We start from the raw sequence: 19,439 nt of genomic DNA, 5'->3' as shown, positions 1-19,439 counted from the left end.
TTTCTCAGCCTGGAACTGGGAATTAATGCTGGGCAGGAGCTGCTGTAGCAGAGCTGAGCAGCTGCGAGCTTTGATTGCATCAGGAGTGATTTTCTGTTCACAGCCCGACAGCCAACGCCTCAGCAATACAAATCTGTATTTTGGTATCGATAACTGCTGAGGAAACATCTTCTGTCTCCCCTTCAGGCACCCCAGACCCAGCTTAAACAGCATCACACTCAGTGCCCCACAGAGGAACAGGACTTAATAAAAGCCCCACAAGTGCCCTGAGCCCAGGGCTGAGGGTGGGCATGGAGAGAGGAACCAGGGCCCCAAAACGAGCCTTTCCTCCCTGGGAGCTCCTGGGGAGCAGGTTTATACTTGAGAGCCTGAACCCAAGCTCTCCTGGTGGGGTGGGACTGTGCAATCTCTTCCCAGCCAGCAGCACAACAGGGGCTGAGAGCACCCAGCAGCAGCACAGACAGCCCCAGTGCCACATCCCCCCTGTGTGTGAGCAGCTCCAGGGATGGGGACAGCCCCAGTGCCACATCCTCGCCGTGTGTGAGCAGCTCCAGGGATGGGGACAGCCCCAGTGCCACATCCTCCCTGTGTGAGCAGCTCCAGGGATGGGGACAGCCCCAGTGCCACATCCTCGCCGTGTGAGCAGCTCCAGGGATGGGGACAGCCCCAGTGCCACATCCTCCCCGTGTGAGCAGCTCCAGGGATGGGGACAGCCCCAGTGCCACATCCTCCCCCTGTGTGAGCAGCTCCAGGGATGGGGACAGCCCCAGTGCCACATCCTCCCCGTGTGAGCAGCTCCAGGGATGGGGACAGCCCCAGTGCCACATCCTCCCTGTGTGAGCAGCTCCAGGGATGGGGACAGCCCCAGTGCCACATCCTCCCCGTGTGAGCAGCTCCAGGGATGGGGACAGTCCCAGTGCCACATCCCCCCCGTGTGTGAGCAGTTCCCGGGATGGGGACAGCCCCAGTGCCACATCCTCCCCGTGTGAGCAGCTCCAGGGATGGGGACAGCCCCAGTGCTACATCCTCGCCGTGTGTGAGCAGCTCCAGGGATGGGGACAGCCCCAGTGCCACATCCTCCCTGTGTGAGCAGCTCCAGGGATGGGGACAGCCCCAGTGCCACATCCTCCCTGTGTGAGCAGCTCCAGGGATGGGGACAGTCCCAGTGCCACATCCTCCCCGTGTGTGAGCAGCTCCAGGGACGGTGGCAGCCCCTGTGCTCCATGGCCAACCCTTCCCCCAAGGAAACGTTCCCTAGAGGCCCTTTCTTCTCCTCCTGTGCTCGGTGTGGAGACTGACCCCGCTGTGCCCAGCTCCAGCAGAGCCACCTGGGCAGAATCAGCTGCCACGGGGGCAAATGCCCCACAGCTGGGGGTAACGAGCCAAAGGCCATCACCTCCTTGTGCTGCCCTAATCAGCGTGGCCAACGCAATCAGGCTGTGAGGGGGGCTAGCAGGAGCTCTGATCTGGGTTTGTCGCTGCTTTTGGCAGGGCTGAGCTCTGGGGCTCTGCTCCTGTGCCCTTTTTCTCTTTTTCCTGGATTATTTTCTGTTTTAAACACTCTGAAAGACAAACGAGCAGGCTCCCACTGCTGTGAGCAGCACCACGGTGACTGCTTGGCAGCCTGGAAAATCTCCTCTTGTCCCTCCAGGAGCCAGGGCTTGACCTTAAGGAAGTTCCTGCCAGTTTCTCCAAGGGAACATGCCCCGTGCTGCTGCAGGAGCCCATCTGCCACAGGTAATGCTTTTTACTTGCCATCATGGGTTGTGTGTTTGCCACCAGGCACAAAAATCCGCTGCCTCTTCTGCGATGCAGCAGCTTTGCGTGGGAGCAGTGCTGTTGTTTTTCCATGTGCAGTTTCTGGCTGGGACCACAGAAACGCCAAGGTCAGAGCAGAGAGCAGGAGACAAACCAGCAAATGTTTGTGTGTGAAATCCCGGGCTTGCAGCTTCTGGTGCTGCTCCCCGCGGTTTGGGGAGGATCACAGGGGCTCGGAGGGGCAGCAGCCCCAGCTGAGAGCCTGACTCAGCTCTGGAAATCGCGTGCTCACCTCCAGTGATGAGATGCTCCAGCGGCAGCAGCATGGGGAGCTGTTTGCTCAAAGCCCCTGGGGATTTTACGAGCTTTGCTCCACAGGTTTCTCGCCTGTGACAGTTTTATTTTGACCTGAGAGCAGTGGAGGTGCCCATGGCCCGGGTGTGGGGCTGCAGGGGAGAGGCTGAGGAGATTTTCTGTGTCTGGGGCTCCCTGAGCTCTCCCTGCAGCCCAGGTGGGGAGTGAGGCTCCCTCCCGTCAGTGCTGTGACCCCAGGACTCCACAGAGGCGTTTTTGGGGCGCTGGCAGAGCAGCCCAGGTGTGCTGGGAGCTGTGGGGTCACCGGGCTGCCCTGACCCTTCCTGTGTCTTGCTGTGGAGCTCAGTTTTGACCCAGCCCGGCTGCTCCTGCCCCAGAGCACCCCCAGGTGTGGCTCCATGGGCTCAGGGGGCTGCTCTGACACAGGAAGGTGTTTGGAGCTGCTGGGCTTCCTCTGACACCAGTCCAGTGCCCCTTGAGCCCCGAACTTCGGGAGCCATGGCCTCCAAACCAGGAGGGGAAGCCCTTTGCCTGCTGATGGTGTGTTGTTCTGCTGTAACAAAGGCACTGAGTCACAGAAAGCACAGCAGTGCCTGCTCCTGCTGCCCTCAGAGGCACTGCAGACAGCGGGGTGCGGCAGAGGAGCAGCTTCCCCACTCCGGGGTTATGCTGTTAAATCTCATTTCAGAGCCACATCATGTGTCAGCTCCTGAGTTATAACTCAGGCAGCCTCTCCCACTGCCAAGTTCCCATGCTCTTTGTTTGGAATATCCGTGATTTTGTGTGGTTGGGCTTAAAGAACTTCTGCTGTCTCTCCCAGGTTCCTCTGGTGCTGGAACCTGCCAGAACCCTCCTGGCTCTGAGCCACTTCCAGAGGGGGTGAAAGGGGAGGGGGGAGGACTGTGTTTTGAAGAAACATTGTTCTTTTTTTGGTTTTGGGGGCGGTTTGTGGTTTTTGAAGGAACTGGAAAACTGTTTAAATCAGAAACTGAATCAACTTTGCTGTTAACTTTGGTCATGGATCTTGAAAATGTCTCTTTCCTGTGAAATCCCAGTGGCTTTTTGGAGTTCAGCACCCCTGGGCTGTGCTTACAAATTGATCCAAGCGGTGACTGGGTGCTGAAGGGTTGTGCAACACTTCCAAAACATGTTATGGGCTGATTTCCATTTAAAACTAGTTTGGGCTGGGTGCCTCCATCACCTGGATCTTTTGTCCAGCCCCTCCAAGCCTCTGTAAGTTTTGAATGCTGGAGTCTCTCCAGACCAGTTCTGCATTCCAGGCTTGGCACCAGCCCTGGACCAAGTCCATTGTGGAGGCAGAGCAGAGAAGGGTCCTGGAGGCCTCTCCATTCCCTCGCTGCTCGGGGTGGGGCTCCAGGAGTCCCTGGATGCTGAAATCAGGCTGGCTCTGCTGGTTTTCACTGGGGGGACCCAGGTCTGCGCCTGGGGCAGGGGCTGGGCTCTGGCAGAGCTGGGTGAGCAGGGATTTCCCTGCCAGCCTCTGAGGCTGCTGTGCTCTGTCTCACAAGCAGAATGGCTTTGGCACTCTGAACTCCCCTCCATCAGCTCCTAAACACTTGACAGAAAGGTCACGGGCATGTGGAGATAACGAGGGACCCTGTGAATTAGGAGCAAGAAATAACAGCTTTTAGGGCTGGCTGGAGACTTCAGTGTTCAACATCAGGCTTGAGAAAAAGTAGGAGTGATATTTCCTTCTGACCTTTCGGAAAGAGCCTCAAAAGCTCCAGACTGCGGGAGCTGCGGCCCTGGGGCTGCGGGGCCGAACGGGGCCGCCCCGGGCGCGGTCCCCTCGAAGGAGCCACCCCGGGCTCTGTCCCCTCATCCCGAGCTGCCGGTGGCCTTTTCCTGTGCGGGAATGTCTGGGGACTTTCCGGGCTGTGCAGAGCTGCCCAGGGAAGGCGGTGGCACAGGGGGTGGCAGAGCAGCGGGGCGAGGCTCGGGTGCTGGGGCAGAGTCCTGAGGTGACCCGGGCTGGAGGAGCTGGGACTGGGGAGGGCTGGAGAAACGCGTTCCTTGCTGAGAACCTGCGGGCAGCATGTCCCGGGCAGTCCGAGCGGTCACCGGCACCTTTTAATCTCCTTTGCTGCCCTCCGGAGCTCCCAGCAGGAGCTGGGCACCCGCTGCGGGGGGCTCTGCCCCTGCGGGGGTCACGGGCAGGGGCTCGGGGTGCGGGAGGCACCTCCGGAGCTGCCTGTGGCTGGCGGCTGTGCGAGCCGGGCCGGCAGCTGCCGTGCTCTGCAGCAGAGGTCACTGTGCGGCCGGGAGAGCCCCGGGATGCGGGGCCGGGAGAGCCGAGGGATGCGGGAGGGATGCGGGGCTGCCGAAGATGCAGGGGACGGGTCCCTCCTGCTCCCCGCATCCCCCGCCCGCTCTCCAGGGCCGCATCCCGGCGGGAGCTGACGGGACAGAGGGAGGCGGCCTCCGTCCGCCCCGGGGGGAGCTGGAGCGAAATTCCAGCAGGGAATTAGGGACGTTCACCAGGAGCCGCCGGCAGGGAGCTGGTGAGCGGCCAGGGCTGGGCTGAAGGCCCCGGGCAGGGCTGGAGCTGCGGCGTTAGCAAAGTTGATCCAAACTTCCCAAAGTTGCAAAAGTCCCCGTGGGTTTACCCCTGCCTTCCCCGAGGATGGAAAACCTCCCCGTTTTTAGGGAGCAAGGGTGAGGGGAAGACTCTTTGGGGCCTAAAGCAGGTGAGTATGAGGTGCTGTGAGCTGGACACACTGCTGGAGGGGCTCAGGGTAACCTGCCTCAGTCTCTGCTTGGGGTAAACAGCATCTTACAGGCAGCCAAACCTTCCATTATTTGTTATTATTGGTTATTTATCTCTTTACTGGGAAAACACCGGAGAGGGAGATGGATAATGGAAAGGTTAAGCAGCAAATTGCTGTGCTTCTGCCTGGCCAGAGAGCACAGGGCACAGCCTTCCCAACCTGTAATACCCCTCCTAATGGGCAAGGAAAATTATTTTGGCTTCTGCTAAAGGGCAATTTTCTGATCAGCTCTCATTTTCTCAGTAGAGAAGAGAGAACAAAAGGAGAGAAATATATATATATATGTATTAAAAAAAAAAAAGGAGGAAGGAAGAAAGAAACACTTATGCTTTAATGGAAGCTCATTTTTGTAAAGTACCCTCATGGCCCCTGTGGGCCCGTGGAATTAAGCGCTGTCATTCAGAGCTGAAAGCGGAGCCATCCAGTTTGCAGACACCTGTCATAATTAAACTAATGGCTCTGAAAATGTGCCTTGATATTAAATCTATCTTCCACCGAGGAGCAGGGCTGATTAAAACCGCTGTTTGACAGTTAATGATGAACCTCTCGCTCGCTGCGCTCCGTGACTGGAACAGACCGGTTCAGCCCCCTCCCCTTGGAGAGCCCTTCCTGCATTCCCCCCTCCTACCCCAGCTGGGGGCTTCTCCCCCACCCTGCCCCACGCAGGGCAGCCCTGAGGCTCTGGGGAGTGTTGGTGTTTGCCACAGCCCTGGGAGAGGAGGCATCACTGGGAATGTGCTAGTGTGAGCCCCAGGCTCACTGCGGGCTGCTGCTGCTGTGGGGAATGCGGCCTCACACTTTTCTGCCCAGAAAAGGAGCCCAGGCTGGGCCTGGGGCAGCGCTCAGAGAGCTCCTTCCCAGGGCTGCTCCTGGGTGCTTGGTGTCAGGATGTGGATCTGCCTTGCTCCAGGATTATTGACTCCTGCTCCTTCCCCTGAGGATGTCTGAGCCAATTTCCTCTGACATCATAGCTGGTTGCCAGGGCAATGGGTTTGCTGTTCCAAAACCAGGATTATTACTGAACAGAGAGAGAAGAGAGAGTTCTCAGGGAGCAGAATCAGTGTTCACTTGGAAACGTGTCCGGCAGCCACTTTGTCCTTCCCAGTCCTTCCCTGGGTCCAGGCCGTGTCTCCCTTCTCCTTTTCCTCTCCCTGTTGACCTCACGAGGACAAAAGTGAGGCAAACCATGAGGGTGCAAGTTCCCTGTGCCCCACAGGGGATTGATTTTGGCTCTCAGTGATCAGAGGTAAAAAACTCCCCCGGTAAACCCCGGCCCCATCAGACACAGCACCTGTAATTAGTGCGGCACAAACTCTGCAAAGTGCAGAGAAGCATCAGCAGTAGCAAGTATTTAATTTATTATTATTGTTGTTGTTGTCGTTTGCTGGGTCTGGTGGTCTCTGGATGCTTTCATTCCCCTGCTCTGCAATGGAGATAACAAACCTGCCTTGTCTGGGATGTTTTAAGGGGCCATGAGCTCTGTGGGGCAGGGGCTGCCTGGATTTGGGGTATTGTCCTGGGCAGGTAACCCCTGTTTGTGAGCAGGGGATGTGCTGGAACAGTGAGGGGGCCTTTAATCAATGAACAGATAAAAAAATAGATGAAAATAGAGATGAAAGGGCCGACTTGTGGGAGCTGGCTGTGCCAGGAGCAGCCCTTTCCCTGTCATTAGCTTCCTTACCCAGCCCGATGCCATCGCTGCCACAACAGCAATTACCAGGAGATTAGGCAGCATTAAGCACTCTTTAATTTGACACATTGCAATGATCTCCATTCAGCCTTTCTGCTCGAATAACTCTCCATAAATATTTTGCGAGGCTACCAAAATAAACAGAGGCTGAGCTGTTTGCACAGCTGAGATCTGGCAGGGCCCAGGGGGCAGAGCCAAGGGTGGCACCGGGGTCTGGAGGGCACTGAGTGGTCAGCTGGGTGTGAAAGAGCTTTAGGGGCTGGGAAAATACCTCTATAAAGCAAAAGGAAAAATTATAACCGTAATATATGCCCTGCACCGATGGCAATTTAATAGGGAACATTTTTTAAACAACAACCCAATAAAGAGAGATGGGTATTTATGCAAGAAGTGGCTGCATTAGAAGAAATAATAATTACACTGAAGTTGTGTTCTCTCCCCTTTTTTTTCTTCTTTTTTTCTTGTGTGTGTGCTATTAGCCTAGACATTATTCATTAAGTAATGCAATGGAAAACCACTGTTAATACAGCAATAAATCCCACAGGGCCCCATTGCTTCTGAGATAGGATCATTTGGTAATTACAGTGCATTAGAAGTTCAATATTCTTTCATTTTTTTTCCCCTCGGCTCCTTGCCTGGGTGAGGGGTGGGCTGTGCCAGGAGGGTTCCTGGGAATGCTCCGTGTGTCTCTGCCCTGGGGACACCTCCAGGAACAGGGACCCCAGGACAGTGATGCTCTCAGGGGCCCGAGGGCCACGGTGGAGCTGGGGCTCTGAGCTGGAGTTTCCAGCCCTCTCTGCGGGCAGCATCTCCCCCTGAGTGAGGAACAGGGCCAGGGGCTCGCAGGGGCCAGGAGGGGTGGCTGGGACAGTGCAGGGAGCACTGGTGTGCCCCACGTTGGGCGCCAGTCTGTGAGGAGCGCTGGTGTCCTGGATGGATGGAGACGGGAGATCTCTGCAGTCAAGTCTTGGAATGTGCAGTTTATTGCAGAGGGCATGGGGGTGAGGGCTGTGCTTGGAGTTGCCAGGCACAGCTCGGAGCAGGCCCCAAGAAGTGGGGGCAGGGAGAGATAGTGAGAGAGAGAGAGGGAGGTAGCAGGGGGGGAGAGGATGCCAAGAGAGCCTCCGGTCCCCCGGGCACACCTTATCAGGGGGCTTCAAAGTGGGTGCGGAACAAGACTTGGGCCAATGGGATTACAGATACCTGATGCTTCAGGGGAGGGTCACAGGTGTGGGATGAACCACACATTTTGAGGGGTGAGACAGAACATTCCCTCTGACCCTTGGACCTGTCTGTAGGTAGAGGGCATTGTTTAATCAAAGGGGGAATTGCCTCCAGCTGTACTATTGTTTTCCAGTTGTTTAGTAACTAAGGTTGGGTACCTCAAAGCTTGTTCTCATTTCAATCTCACTTATAGTTTTTGTATTTTCCAAATCTTTTGCCAGGCAATCATATTTATAAGGCTTTCCTATTTCATCTTCCCCAGCAAGACAGAGCTGGGAGTGCCAGGGGCAGGGCAGGGGAGTCGGGGAGGGTTATTGGTGAGATCTGGGTAAAATAACAGCTGCTCACAGGGAATTATGGCAGAGGGCCACAGACCGAGCTGGGAGCTCGGCTCACCCGAACCCAGGAGCTCTCAGAGCAGCTGGGGGGTGTGACATCACAGGTGATGTCATGCCATGGGTGGTGTGATATCATAGGTGGTGTCATGGGTGATGTCACAGGTGATGTCACACAGTGGGTGATGTCATGTCATGGGTGGTGTGATGTCACCGGTGCTGTGACATCACATCATGAGAGTGATGTCATGTCACAGGTGGTGTGATGTCATGTGATGTCACAGGTCTTGTGATGTCACATCATGGGTGGTATGATGTCACATCACAGGGGGTGTCATGTTGTGGGTGGTGTGATATCACAGGTGGTGTCATGGGTGACATCACAGGTGATGTGATGTCACAGGTGGTGCAGTGGGTGATGTCATGTCCAAGGTGGTGTGATGTCATGTCCTGTGGGATCAGGCTGTGCTGTGGCTGAGCAGCCTCTGGGTTTTTCCTGAAGTGCTGTTGGAATGCACCCATGGCAAAATATCCTTTCCCCCGCGCCCCCCCCCGCCCCGTGTCATTTCTCACTTTGAGGTCTCGCTTTCCCCTTGCCCAGAAGGTTTCCCAGCCCCTCACACCTCCCAGCTCGCTAAATTGTGAGACTGCTTCAGGGCTTGGGAGTTTCATTATTTTTCCTGTTCTCAATTGCTCAGGGCCAGTGCTTGAAATTAAACTCTCTCTCCAAGTGATGCAAATCAGATAAGAGAAGGCAAACGAGCCCCGTGTGTTCATCTGCAGAATCCTGTTTTGCTGAAACTCCTTCTGTTCCCTTCTGATCTTAGACAGATGTAAATCAAGAGGACTTACTTTAAACCAATGTCAGCAGGAAAAAGCTCAGCAGAAATAACAGAACCACCAGGTCCCGTGTGTTTATCACTCTTTGAGGTAAAATAAACTTTTAGTTGGAGATCCCTCCAACATTGTGCAGGCCCTGGTGCAGCTCCCCGTGACCCCGGGACACTGGGAACTGGTCTGTGCTGCTGAGAGTGTGGTGCAGACTGGGAAGGGATGGACAGAGCATAAAAAGGCAACTCTGGGGAGTTTTCCACCCTATGGCCTGGAGCTGAGTGGATGCATTTCATCCAGGATGTGCCAGCCTTTCCATGGAGGGCTGGCAGTTCACCCTGCCAGGCTCTGCCAGCCCCTCCCAGCCTGGGCTCACCCCAAGGTTGGACCCACACTGGCCCTCACTGCTGGAAGCCTTGGGCTGGCCCAGTTTGGGAAGCCCAGCTCAGACTGGCTGCAGGAAGGGAATTCAGGGAGCTCAGATTATGGAGCAAAACAGAAATCTGCAGCAAGAACCAAGCCACCACGTTGAGGAGGAGGAGGAGGAGCAGGGGATTGGAACAGCCTGATCCCTACAGGCCCTTCCAGCCCAAACCTTCCCTGATTCTGTGCCTTGCCCACCCCACGGGTCACTCTGGCACAGGGACATCCAGGACAGCAGCCCCTGGGGATGCCCGTGGCACAGAGCTGTGGCCATGGCACTGCTTCCAGAGCAGCAGCACAAAGGAGGAGAAAAAAGGGAAAAAAAACCACAAGTAAATAAAAAGAAGCCCATTTGCAAATATTGTAAGGAATGCGTGTTCTCATACGTGCTGCTATTAAGTCCGTTCGTATCATATCAGCAAACATCATGTCAGCTTGGAGAGGTTCCTACTTATTTCTTTTTCCCTGTGAAATGTTTTTCAATGCCTGAGCGAATCAAAATGAATGTAAATGAGGTTTATTAAGTCAGCCCCACACGGCGCTGTATTGTCGGCGTTTGTAGGCTGTGACAGGTTAGTTATTGCAGCTTGAAGGGAATGTCACAGGCACAGCAGTCTGCAGAGGGAACTTTTTAAAAGAATAGTAATAATAATAACAACAACAACAGCTCAGGACTCTGCATGGCTCTCTGGGAATTCGTTCTGCAGGGAGGTGGGGGCTCTGCAGGGCTCTGGGCTGGAGAGGGGCTGTGCTGTGCCCAGGTGCCAGCCTGGCTGTGCTGGGGCAGCTCAGGGCTCCAGAGCCCTTTCCTCTCCTGGTTCCACACAGCAGCGATCCCCAGGACAGCTGGGGCACATCCCTTTGTGGATGTAACCCCGCTGAGCTCTCTCAGCCTTGCTGGTCTTCACTGAGCCAGGCTCATTATTTTTAGTGAATTACTTGGGCCTTGTCTGTGCTGCAGGAAAACAACTGGTAGGGGTAGTGTTAATGTAGTTATTTATTCAGATTTAAAATAGCAGAGATGCCCATCCGAGGTTCTGGGTGCTAATTGTACAATAAATTCCCATTTATTATGCACTCAGCTTTGTTAATGCCCTCGTTTCCCTCGTGATGGGCACGGAGCAGCCCCACCCTGCTGTCCTGCAGGAGCTCTCTCCAGCCCTCTGCAGAGCTGTGGCACCTGGGACAGGCCAGCAAACCCTGGCTAGTTCTGACCAGGGGTAGGTGGGCTTCAGGAGCAGGGAGGAAATGGTCAGGATATCTCAGGGGATGCCCTCAGTGGGATCTTCCCATCTCCTGCTGCCCCATGTCCTGGGAGGACTCCCACGATGTCTCCTGAGCCTGTCCCTGTCCCTTCCAGGGCTGTGTCCCTTTGTGCCCCTGCCCGGGGGCGGCAGTGCTCAGAGGGGTTTGGGCTGGCTCCTTCCCTTTCTGCAGAGTCCCCTTCCAGCTCGCTCTGCAGGGACATCCTTTCCCTTGGAGCAGCAGGGAGGGTGGCGTGTCCCAGCCAGCCTCAGGTGGCCCGGGTGTGGCACTGCCAGCCCTCCCTCAGCTGGCCCCAGTGCTGCCAAACCCCAGGGAGATGCCAGTTCTGTCCCCAGGGGCACAGACAGCCCCAGCCCTGTCCTGGGGACACTTCCAGCAGTGCTGGCCCAAAACTGACCCAGCATAGCTCAGAATCCACCCAGGCCAGCCCAGAGGGGACAGAAACCTTCTGGGGGTGTCCCTGACAAGGGGACACGGGGATCAGGCAGTGCCAGGGCCTCGTGGTCCATCCGGGCAGAAGGAGCTGCAGCCTGGCACAAACCTGGGCAGATTTCACACATTTATCCCTCCTTTAAATCCTCTCCAAACCACTAAACCATTTCACAGAGGCGGAGGAAAGCATCAATTACAATTACACTGAAAAAGGCTTTCAAGGCAGAGCTGGGTAGAGACAATGCAATGATCCATTTGTCGTTTTTCACCTGGTGCTTCATAATATTATGGTCTGTCTCCTCCCCACACATCATCTCTTCCCCCATCCCAAGCTGTCTCTGAGATTTTGGTGTTTCCTGGCAGAAGGAGAAAGAAATCTCTGCACACACAGTGGTGTTGGTACCGTCAGTGAGATCCAAACCAGGACACAAGATTTTTCCTCTCTGGAAAATTCATGGAGTGGTTTGCACACAGATGTACCTCTGTCTCTGCCTCCTCATCCTGTGGTACTCAGAAAGAAAAATCAAAACTGTTTCTTTTTACCCTTATATTCTGATGGGCAGCAGCTTCTATAAAACACAATGAAAGCAATAACTTAACACAGCCCAAAAGTTGGGCAGAAGGATTCAGCATGGCCTAAATGAAGGAAAATTGCTCAAAAACTTTTATCCTAAATATGTGAAATATTTCACTGCTGTGTGAGATAAATGCAGCACTTGGGTGATGCCCCTTCCAGCCCCCTTAAAAACAAGGATCTGTCCAAACTAAGCAGCCCCCAGCCTGTCCAGGCTCTGCTGCTCCAGGGACTCTCGTGAATTGTCTGTGCCTGCAGCACCTTCCCGAGACCCAGGGGCAGCTGGAAGTGCTGGGTTTGGGGAACAGGGACAGAAGGGCAGGGAAGAATTCAAAATTCCAGGGGTGACATTTGGGCTGGGCCTGGCACTGGCATGTGGGGCCAGCACTTGCTCCCTGCATCCTCCATGGCTGCAGTCCTGAGAGAGCAAATCAAATTATCTCCTAATTGGTTAATTGGAAGGGGAGAAGTGCCCATCGGTGAGCGTGGCTCGACTGCTCTCTGCAGGGCTGTCAGGCCAGGAGAGGGGGGCTGGGGGCACTGAGCCACGGGGATGGGCACAGGAGGGCTCAGGAGTCCTGGCAATGCTGGAAAATCCCTTTGCTCCAGTGGGAGCTGGAGGCTCAGGGAGGACAGGCTGGGCAGTGAGGGCCCAGCGCTCGCGGTGGGAATTTGGGGAGCCCTGGTGAGAAGGGGACTGGGAACGGGCAGGGGCCGTGTTTGGGAGCAGATGAATGTGTTTGGGAGCAGCTGTGCCCCCACAGAGCCCTGGGCTGCCAGGGGCCCCGTCCTGCTGGGTGACCCGAGTGGGATCTCCCTGGCCATGCTCTGGCATCCCCACAGAGCCCCATCAGCCAGCTCCTGCCTGCTGGGGATGAAGGACTCCTCTTCCTCTCCTTGTCCAAGGCAGAGGGGGGAGGAAGAGGCTCCCAGCAGTCAGTCTGGGCTTTGTGCCCAGAGAAGGCACATCCCTGCCCCAGGGGAGCAGAGCTGCCCGGCCAGGGCAGGGCTGGCAGAGCAGCCAGGGTGCCAGGGCAAAGGTGGGGTTGGATTTTCCAGCCTTGTGCTTTTGCCTTCAAATCCCGGCCAGCTGCCACATTAACTGGCGTGACTTCTTGTCTGTAGCAGCACATAATGCAGCTCGAATGATGTAACTCACTGTGATGCCAGAATTTATAGGAGAAGACACTGCTTGCCGAGGTCAGGCTGGTATCTGATTTAAGCTGGCAGCAGGAGCAGCAGTGTTTCTGTAAACCTACACCAGGGCTCTCCAGCAAATCACATTACTTCTGAAAGACTTTGGCGGGCCCCTCATGCAGACAGCTCTTCAAAGCCGGGGACATCAATTAGGCTGGAGTGCATCAAACCCACGCAGGGCGCTCCGGGAGCCGGCTCGCGCTAACTCCAAAAGCACTTCCAATCAGAGATAGATTTTTGGGTGGCTTTTTTATTTTTTTCTTTTAAATGAGCAGAAGGATTCTAGATAAACTCGATAAGGGCTGGAATCAAAACAGGATCCTAGAGCCAAAAGTGGAGTGACAGCTACTCGGGGTAGTGAAATCGCTGACAGCTCCTGAGCAGACAGAGAGGAGCACGATCAAACACGCGGGGCTGTCACCTCCATCCCATCCCCGCCACACAGACACGTCCCAGGGAGGGAGCAGTGCCAGGCGCTGGGAAAGGGAGCCCGAGGAACAGCCCTGGAGGGGTGTGGAGCTCAGGGTGTGGGGCTGGGGGGCCCAGGATTGTCTGAGGCACCGAGGAGCCGAGCCGGGTTGGTTCTGCTGCTGCAGAAGTGCTCCCAAGGTGACACAGGCACAGAGAAAAGCCAAAAGAGCCTCTTGTGGAGGAAAAGATCAAAAAGGCCCCTGAGCAGAGAGCAGTCCTTGACCAACATGTGGGAAATGAGGCAGTGAATGAGAAAAAGCCCCGAGCTCGGAGCTGGTTGTGGCCCTGTCATTCTGGTTGAGCTCTGGTTATTCGGTGTATTGGTGGTACCTGTGGTTTTCTTGGGAGCTGAACACTTCAAACACTTCAAAAATCAGGTTGCAGGTTGGACAGCGCTTGGAGCAGCCTGGGCTAGTGGAGGGAGTCCCTGTCCTTGGGAGGGAGTGGAATGGGCTGAGCCTTAATGCCCCTCCCAACCCAAACCATCTGTGACTCCATGATTCTCCTTCCCAAGGCAAGCAGAAATTCAGGAATGCAATGGACAGCAGAGTTTCAGCTCCTCTGGTTTTCCAAGACCTGGTGCAGTGCTGTGGTTTGAGCTCCAGTTGGTCTCTGGGATCAGCTCTGGAGGTTCCTGTGCTGCACCTGAAGCTCCATTTGCACCTTTGAATGAAGTGCAGATTTTTAAGCAGTGGTTAAGGTCTCACCAAACAGCTTGAAAGGATAATTTAGAGCAATAATGCGCTGGGACATGAAATAAAGTCACTGGTGGTGACATCAGTAATGCACAGAATAATAAAAGCTGTGCTGCTGCTGGGAGCCCGTGGTCAGCTTGCACGTGCCAGTGGGGCAGGAAGGAGTGAGAAACCTGGGGAAGGTTTTCCAATCACTCCAGCCACCATCTCTAATTCTTTTCCTAAAGTATAAAATCATTCTTCCCCTGATCTCACTTGTGGTCAGGGCTGGCTACGGGCCCATCACTCACGGCGGTGATTTGGTTCAGCAGGTGTTGCTGGGGCCATCGCTCATTCCGGGCTAATCTGCTGGCGGCTGTCAGGGGTTATGGAGTATTTATTGAGTTTGTGTCAGCTCCAGATGACCAATAGCCAGCAGCCGCTGGATGCCCATTGACACTGATGATATTGCTGAATTAAACTAGGTGATGTATACAGAACTTGCTTAGAGCTAGTAATGAAGCTGGGAACCATTTGAAACACAATACAGGGCCCCCAGCGCTCCGGGCTTTGCTCTCTACCTTTTAAATAAAAAATTATTATTATTTTCTTTGGACGCCAAAAGAGAAGCCATGAATCGAGCTCCCCTGAAATATTTAGAGAGAAAAATAGAGTAACCCAATGGAAATGAAAATCATCTTTATATTCTGCAGATTTACTGCCTGCTAGTTGGGCAGTGACTGAGGAATTTCTCAGCTGCTTTTTAGAAAAGGCATCGTGGGGGAAGGAGAAGCAGGGAGGATGATGAACTGGTTATTGATTCTGCTTCAAGGATCCTTTAAAAGGTTTTGCTGAGCACCTTCAAATCTCATTGACAGGGGCTCAGCGCAGGCCAGGGTCTGGCTGTGTCAGCTGGGCTGCAGTCTGGGAGCTGCACCCCTGTCCCTGCGGTCCCCAGCGGGGCTGGGGCACCGAGTGCTCCCAGCAGCTCGCCCTGGGTGTGGGTGGGAGGGGAAAGTCCCCCCAAAAAGGCCGGGTGGGCCATGCAGGACAAGTCTCCCTCTAGCAGGAGGCAGAGGCTGGGCTGAGGATCAGGGGCAGGATGGGGTTTGGGATGGCCCCAAGGCCCCCAGCAGAGCAGGGCTGGAGGATGTCCCTGAACACCCCAGAGCAGCCCCAGCCTCCCCTGAGCCTCCCCTTTGCCACGGGGATGGAGCCAGGCTCGGGTTGGTGATCAGAGCAGGCTGCTGCTGAGTTATCCTGCTCAGAGCACCAGGGTTAATTTGGGGGGCAGTCAGCCTGCGTGGGGCTGGTTCTGCTCAGAGCACCAGGGTTAATTTGGGGGGCAGTCAGCCTGCGTGGGGCTGGTTCTGCTCAGAGCATCAGGGTTAATTTGGGGGGCAGTCAGCCTGCGTGGGGCTGGCTCTGCTCAGAGCACCAGGGTTAATTTGGGGGGCAGTCAGCCTGCGTGGGGCTGGTTCTGCACAGAGCACCAGGGTTAATTTGGGGGGCAGTCAGCCTGCGTGGGGCTGGCTCTGCTCAGAGCACCAGGGTTAATTTGGGGGGCAGTCAGCCTGCGTGGGGCTGGTTCTGCTCAGAGCACCAGGGTTAATGTGGGGGGCAGTCAGCCTGCGTGGGGCTGGTTCTGCACAGAGCACCAGGGTTAATGTGGGGGGCAGTCAGCCTGCGTGGGGCTGGTTCTGCTCAGAGCACCAGGGTTAATTTGGGGGGGCAGTCAGCCTGCGTGGGGCTGGTTCTGCTCAGAGCACCAGGGTTAATTTGGGGGGCAGTCAGCCTGCGTGGGGCTGGCTCTGCTCAGAGCACCAGGGTTAATTTGGGGGGCAGTCAGCCTGCGTGGGGCTGGTTCTGCTCAGAGCACCAGGGTTAATTTGGGGGGGCAGTCAGCCTGCGTGGGGCTGGTTCTGCTCAGAGCACCAGGGTTAATTTGGGGGGCAGTCAGCCTGTGTGGGGCTGGCTCTGCTCAGAGCATCAGGGTTAATTTGGGGGGCAGTCAGCCTGCGTGGGGCTGGCTCTGCTCAGAGCACCAGGGTTAATTTGGGGGGCAGTCAGCCTGCGTGGGGCTGGTTCTGCTCAGAGCAAGAGCATTAATGTGGGGGGCAGTCAGCCTGCGTGGGGCTGGTTCTGCTCAGAGCACCAGGGTTAATTTGGGGGGCAGTCAGCCTGCGTGGGGCTGGTTCTGCACAGAGCACCAGGGTTAATGTGGGGGGCAGTCAGCCTGCGTGGGGCTGGTTCTGCTCAGAGCACCAGGGTTAATTTGGGGGGGCAGTCAGCCTGCGTGGGGCTGGTTCTGCTCAGAGCACCAGGGTTAATTTGGGGGGCAGTCAGCCTGCGTGGGGCTGGTTCTGCTCAGAGCATCAGGGTTAATTTGGGGGGCAGTCAGCCTGCGTGGGGCTGGCTCTGCTCAGAGAATCAGAGTTAATTTGGTTGGGCAGTCAGCCTGCGTGGGGCTGGTTCTGCTCAGAGCACCAGGGTTAATTTGGGGGGCAGTCAGCCTGCGTGGGGCTGGTTCTGCACAGAGCAAGAGCATTAATGTGGGGGGCAGTCAGCCTGCGTGGGGCTGGTTCTGCTCAGAGCACCAGGGTTAATGTGGGGGGCAGTCAGCCTGCGTGGGGCTGGTTCTGCTCAGAGCACCAGGGTTAATTTGGGGGGCAGTCAGCCTGTGTGGGGCTGGCTCTGCTCAGAGCACCAGGGTTAATGTGGGGGGCAGTCAGCCTGTGTGGGGCTGGCTCTGCTCAGAGCATCAGGGTTAATTTGGGGGGCAGTCAGCCTGCGTGGGGCTGGCTCTGCTCAGAGAATCAGAGTTAATTTGGGGATGGGGTCAGCCTGCGTGGGGCTGGCAGAGCTGCTGGCTGGCCCCGTGCTGGAGCAGGAGCAGTCAGAGCTGTGACCTTGGCAGGGCCGGGGCAGACTGCAGCCGTGATGGAGTGCCGGGGAGGAGGCTGGGGAGCTGCTGTGTGTGAATACCTGTTTACATGTGGGATAATGGATGGGCAGCCGCTGCCTGCAGGCTGTAACTCACTCCGGGGATGCTGGGACCGGGTGACACCATAAACCAGGCAGCAGAGAGCAGGAGCAGCTCAGCCCCGCCGGGATTTACAGCCGGGGCTCGCTCCCTGGCCGCCTCATCTCTTGGCTTTTATTGCACACACTGCACGGGGAAATTATTATTGTAAAAATTTGTTTAAAGGAGCTCGGTAAACTCTCTTTGATCTGACAATTTCACCTTAAAATCTTCCTGTCCCTGTGGCTGGAGGAGAGGGTGTTTGGCACATAAATCATCAGTAGGCTCAACTGCATCCAAGTGCGTGCTGTAATCGTGGGAGAGAATTCTCACTTTGATTTTACCTCGGGATATGCACCCCAGGGTGGGGAGAAGCAGGGGACAGAGCTGAGTAACCTCAGCGTGGGTGGCCTGTGTCCCACGGAGCCCAGCAGGGCCGTGGGGACCCCGTGAGACCCGGTCTGGGCTCGTGTTTGCCCGACTCCCACAGCCAGGCTGTGCCAGGGCAGAGAGGGGCTCCGGGCTCTCCCTTCAGCACCCACCCTGCACAGGCAGGCCCTGAGCCCCCCAAAACTGGGCTGCTGCTGCTGACTCAGTGACAAGTGCCAAGGGGGGCTGGCAGGGCTGGGGAGAGAGCAGAACAGGTCACCTCGTTCTTCTGGCAGGAGAATAGGTGCTGATGACTGCTCGGAGCTGCTGCTCCTCTTGATGAATAATCTTCCTGCAATCTCTTCTGAAAAGCCTGGCTCAGGATTAGGGCTGAAAGCTCAATTTGATTAAAAGAGTCAGGAGCAAATTAGGAGCCACTCGGTGCTTAGTCTTGCCACTTCTTATAACAGAGCCCCAGATGAAAATATTTCAGTGCTATTTGCTCTTCTTTAGTGTGTCTCTCCCAGGGGCTGCCAGGAGCTCTCCCAGCCCATCTCCCTGAGCTCAGCCTGCCCAGGTGGGCACAGGGAGCAGGGCTCAGCCACTCTGTGCCTCAGCCTGGCTCTGTGACCTTGGCTGGGCTCTGCCTCTCTGCTGGCTGTGCTAAACAGGAGATAATATTTCTCTATTTCCTGCAGTGCAATGTGAAAATAAATCAGGTGAGAGCGGTGGCTGCCGGAGGTGTCTGGGAGCCAATGCCATTCCGAGGTTCAGCTCTAGACCTGGGGCAGATATTCAGGAGTTTTATACAAATAAAAAGTCAGTGCCTGCCTCCCACCCTACGATTTGCCATTCCTTGGCACGCAGAGCTGCAGATCTTGATGCCCTGAGCGTGTTCCCCTTGCTGGAAAGCAGGAGGGGACTCCTCCCCTTGTGACTAATTGTCCAAAGCCATCTCACACAGGGATGATCCCTAAACTGCACCTCTCCATGTCTGCATGGCAAGGAAGGCAAAAAGCACTTTGGAAAGATCAATCATGCAAACTCATCACGAAAGGCATTGGCACCCAGGTCCCTGCCCCTCCTGGCTCAGGAAATGATGGTGCTGAGAGATTAAGGCTTGAGAGGAGCTGCGCTGTGTCTCCATAGCGTTTTGATCCTAAGATAGATTACCCGGAGAGCACTCCCTGCTCCCTGCTTGTGCTGAGCAGAGATAATGGCCTTTGGAGTCACCTCCACTTAATGATGCAGCCACCAAATAAATGATCCTAACTCCCTGCCCAGTAGCAGAGCAGGGAAGGGGGTTTGGGCACCCTCATGGCTGGGAGGGGGAGAGGGGCTGGGACTTGTGCCCTGCACTCTTGGGACTGCCTTTAAAAAGAAAAAAAAAAAAAAAAAAAACAAGCTCCTAAGCAGCTGAAAAAAAAAAAATTAAATGCTCCATATACTCTTTATAAACAAGCAGTTGGAGAAATCCAGGCTGGAAAACACTTGGTGGAATAAGGTCAAGCTTCTCATATGAATCAAATTAGTGGCCGCTCAAGGAGCAGCACACAACATTAGGCTGAGGGGACCAGGGAAATGCTGCATTTTCAAGGTTATGCTTTTGTTTCCTGCTGGGGCTGCCCCCTGCCAGGGGGTCTTGGCCACTCCGAGTCACTTTGAGGCTGTTTGCTGTCCCCTTTCCAGCACCTCCAAAGGTGATAGAGAGGATCTCAAAGTGCTGTGGGAAAAGGGAGATCGTGTTATGGACAAGTGTCAGCTCCCCCAGGCACCTTCCTGCTGTGGGAATGACCCTTGGAAAGAGCAAGGAAATGGTGGAGAGATTCAGCCCTGAAGGAAGTGACAGACAGAACTGCAGGAGATTTCCTGCAGTGGCTCTGTAGCTGTGGGGTCAGATCGTGGCACGGGAGCCTGCAGGGCAGCAATGGGGACCCAGGACAGTCCCAGCACCCACTGAGGGACTGGGCTGAGGCTTGGGGGGCACCTGGGCTGCCAGCAGGCATTGGGGTGTTGGGCCCCAGCATGGGGACAGCTCCCTGTGACACCCCTCCACAGCAGGGCTGGAG

The 19,439-nt window shown here is 55.7% G+C and overlaps 1 protein-coding gene across 1 annotated transcript in view; it reads right to left on the bottom strand.

Moving 5' to 3' along the window:
• Positions 1-19,439, bottom strand: part of TTI2 (TELO2 interacting protein 2) — a 456,481-nt gene that overhangs the window by 431,804 nt on the left and 5,238 nt on the right. Inside the window, exon 2 of the mRNA XM_068174350.1 lies at positions 5,623-5,637. Coding sequence (XP_068030451.1) covers positions 5,623-5,637 — 15 coding nt within the window. The remainder of the gene's footprint in view (positions 1-5,622; positions 5,638-19,439) is intronic.

The sequence above is a fragment of the Anomalospiza imberbis genome, chromosome 28 (genome assembly GCF_031753505.1).
Source record: "Anomalospiza imberbis isolate Cuckoo-Finch-1a 21T00152 chromosome 28, ASM3175350v1, whole genome shotgun sequence".
NCBI classification, from domain to species: domain Eukaryota; kingdom Metazoa; phylum Chordata; class Aves; order Passeriformes; family Viduidae; genus Anomalospiza; species Anomalospiza imberbis.
The sequence above is the reverse complement of the archived record's forward strand: the minus strand, read 5'-3'. Positions and strand labels throughout refer to the sequence as shown.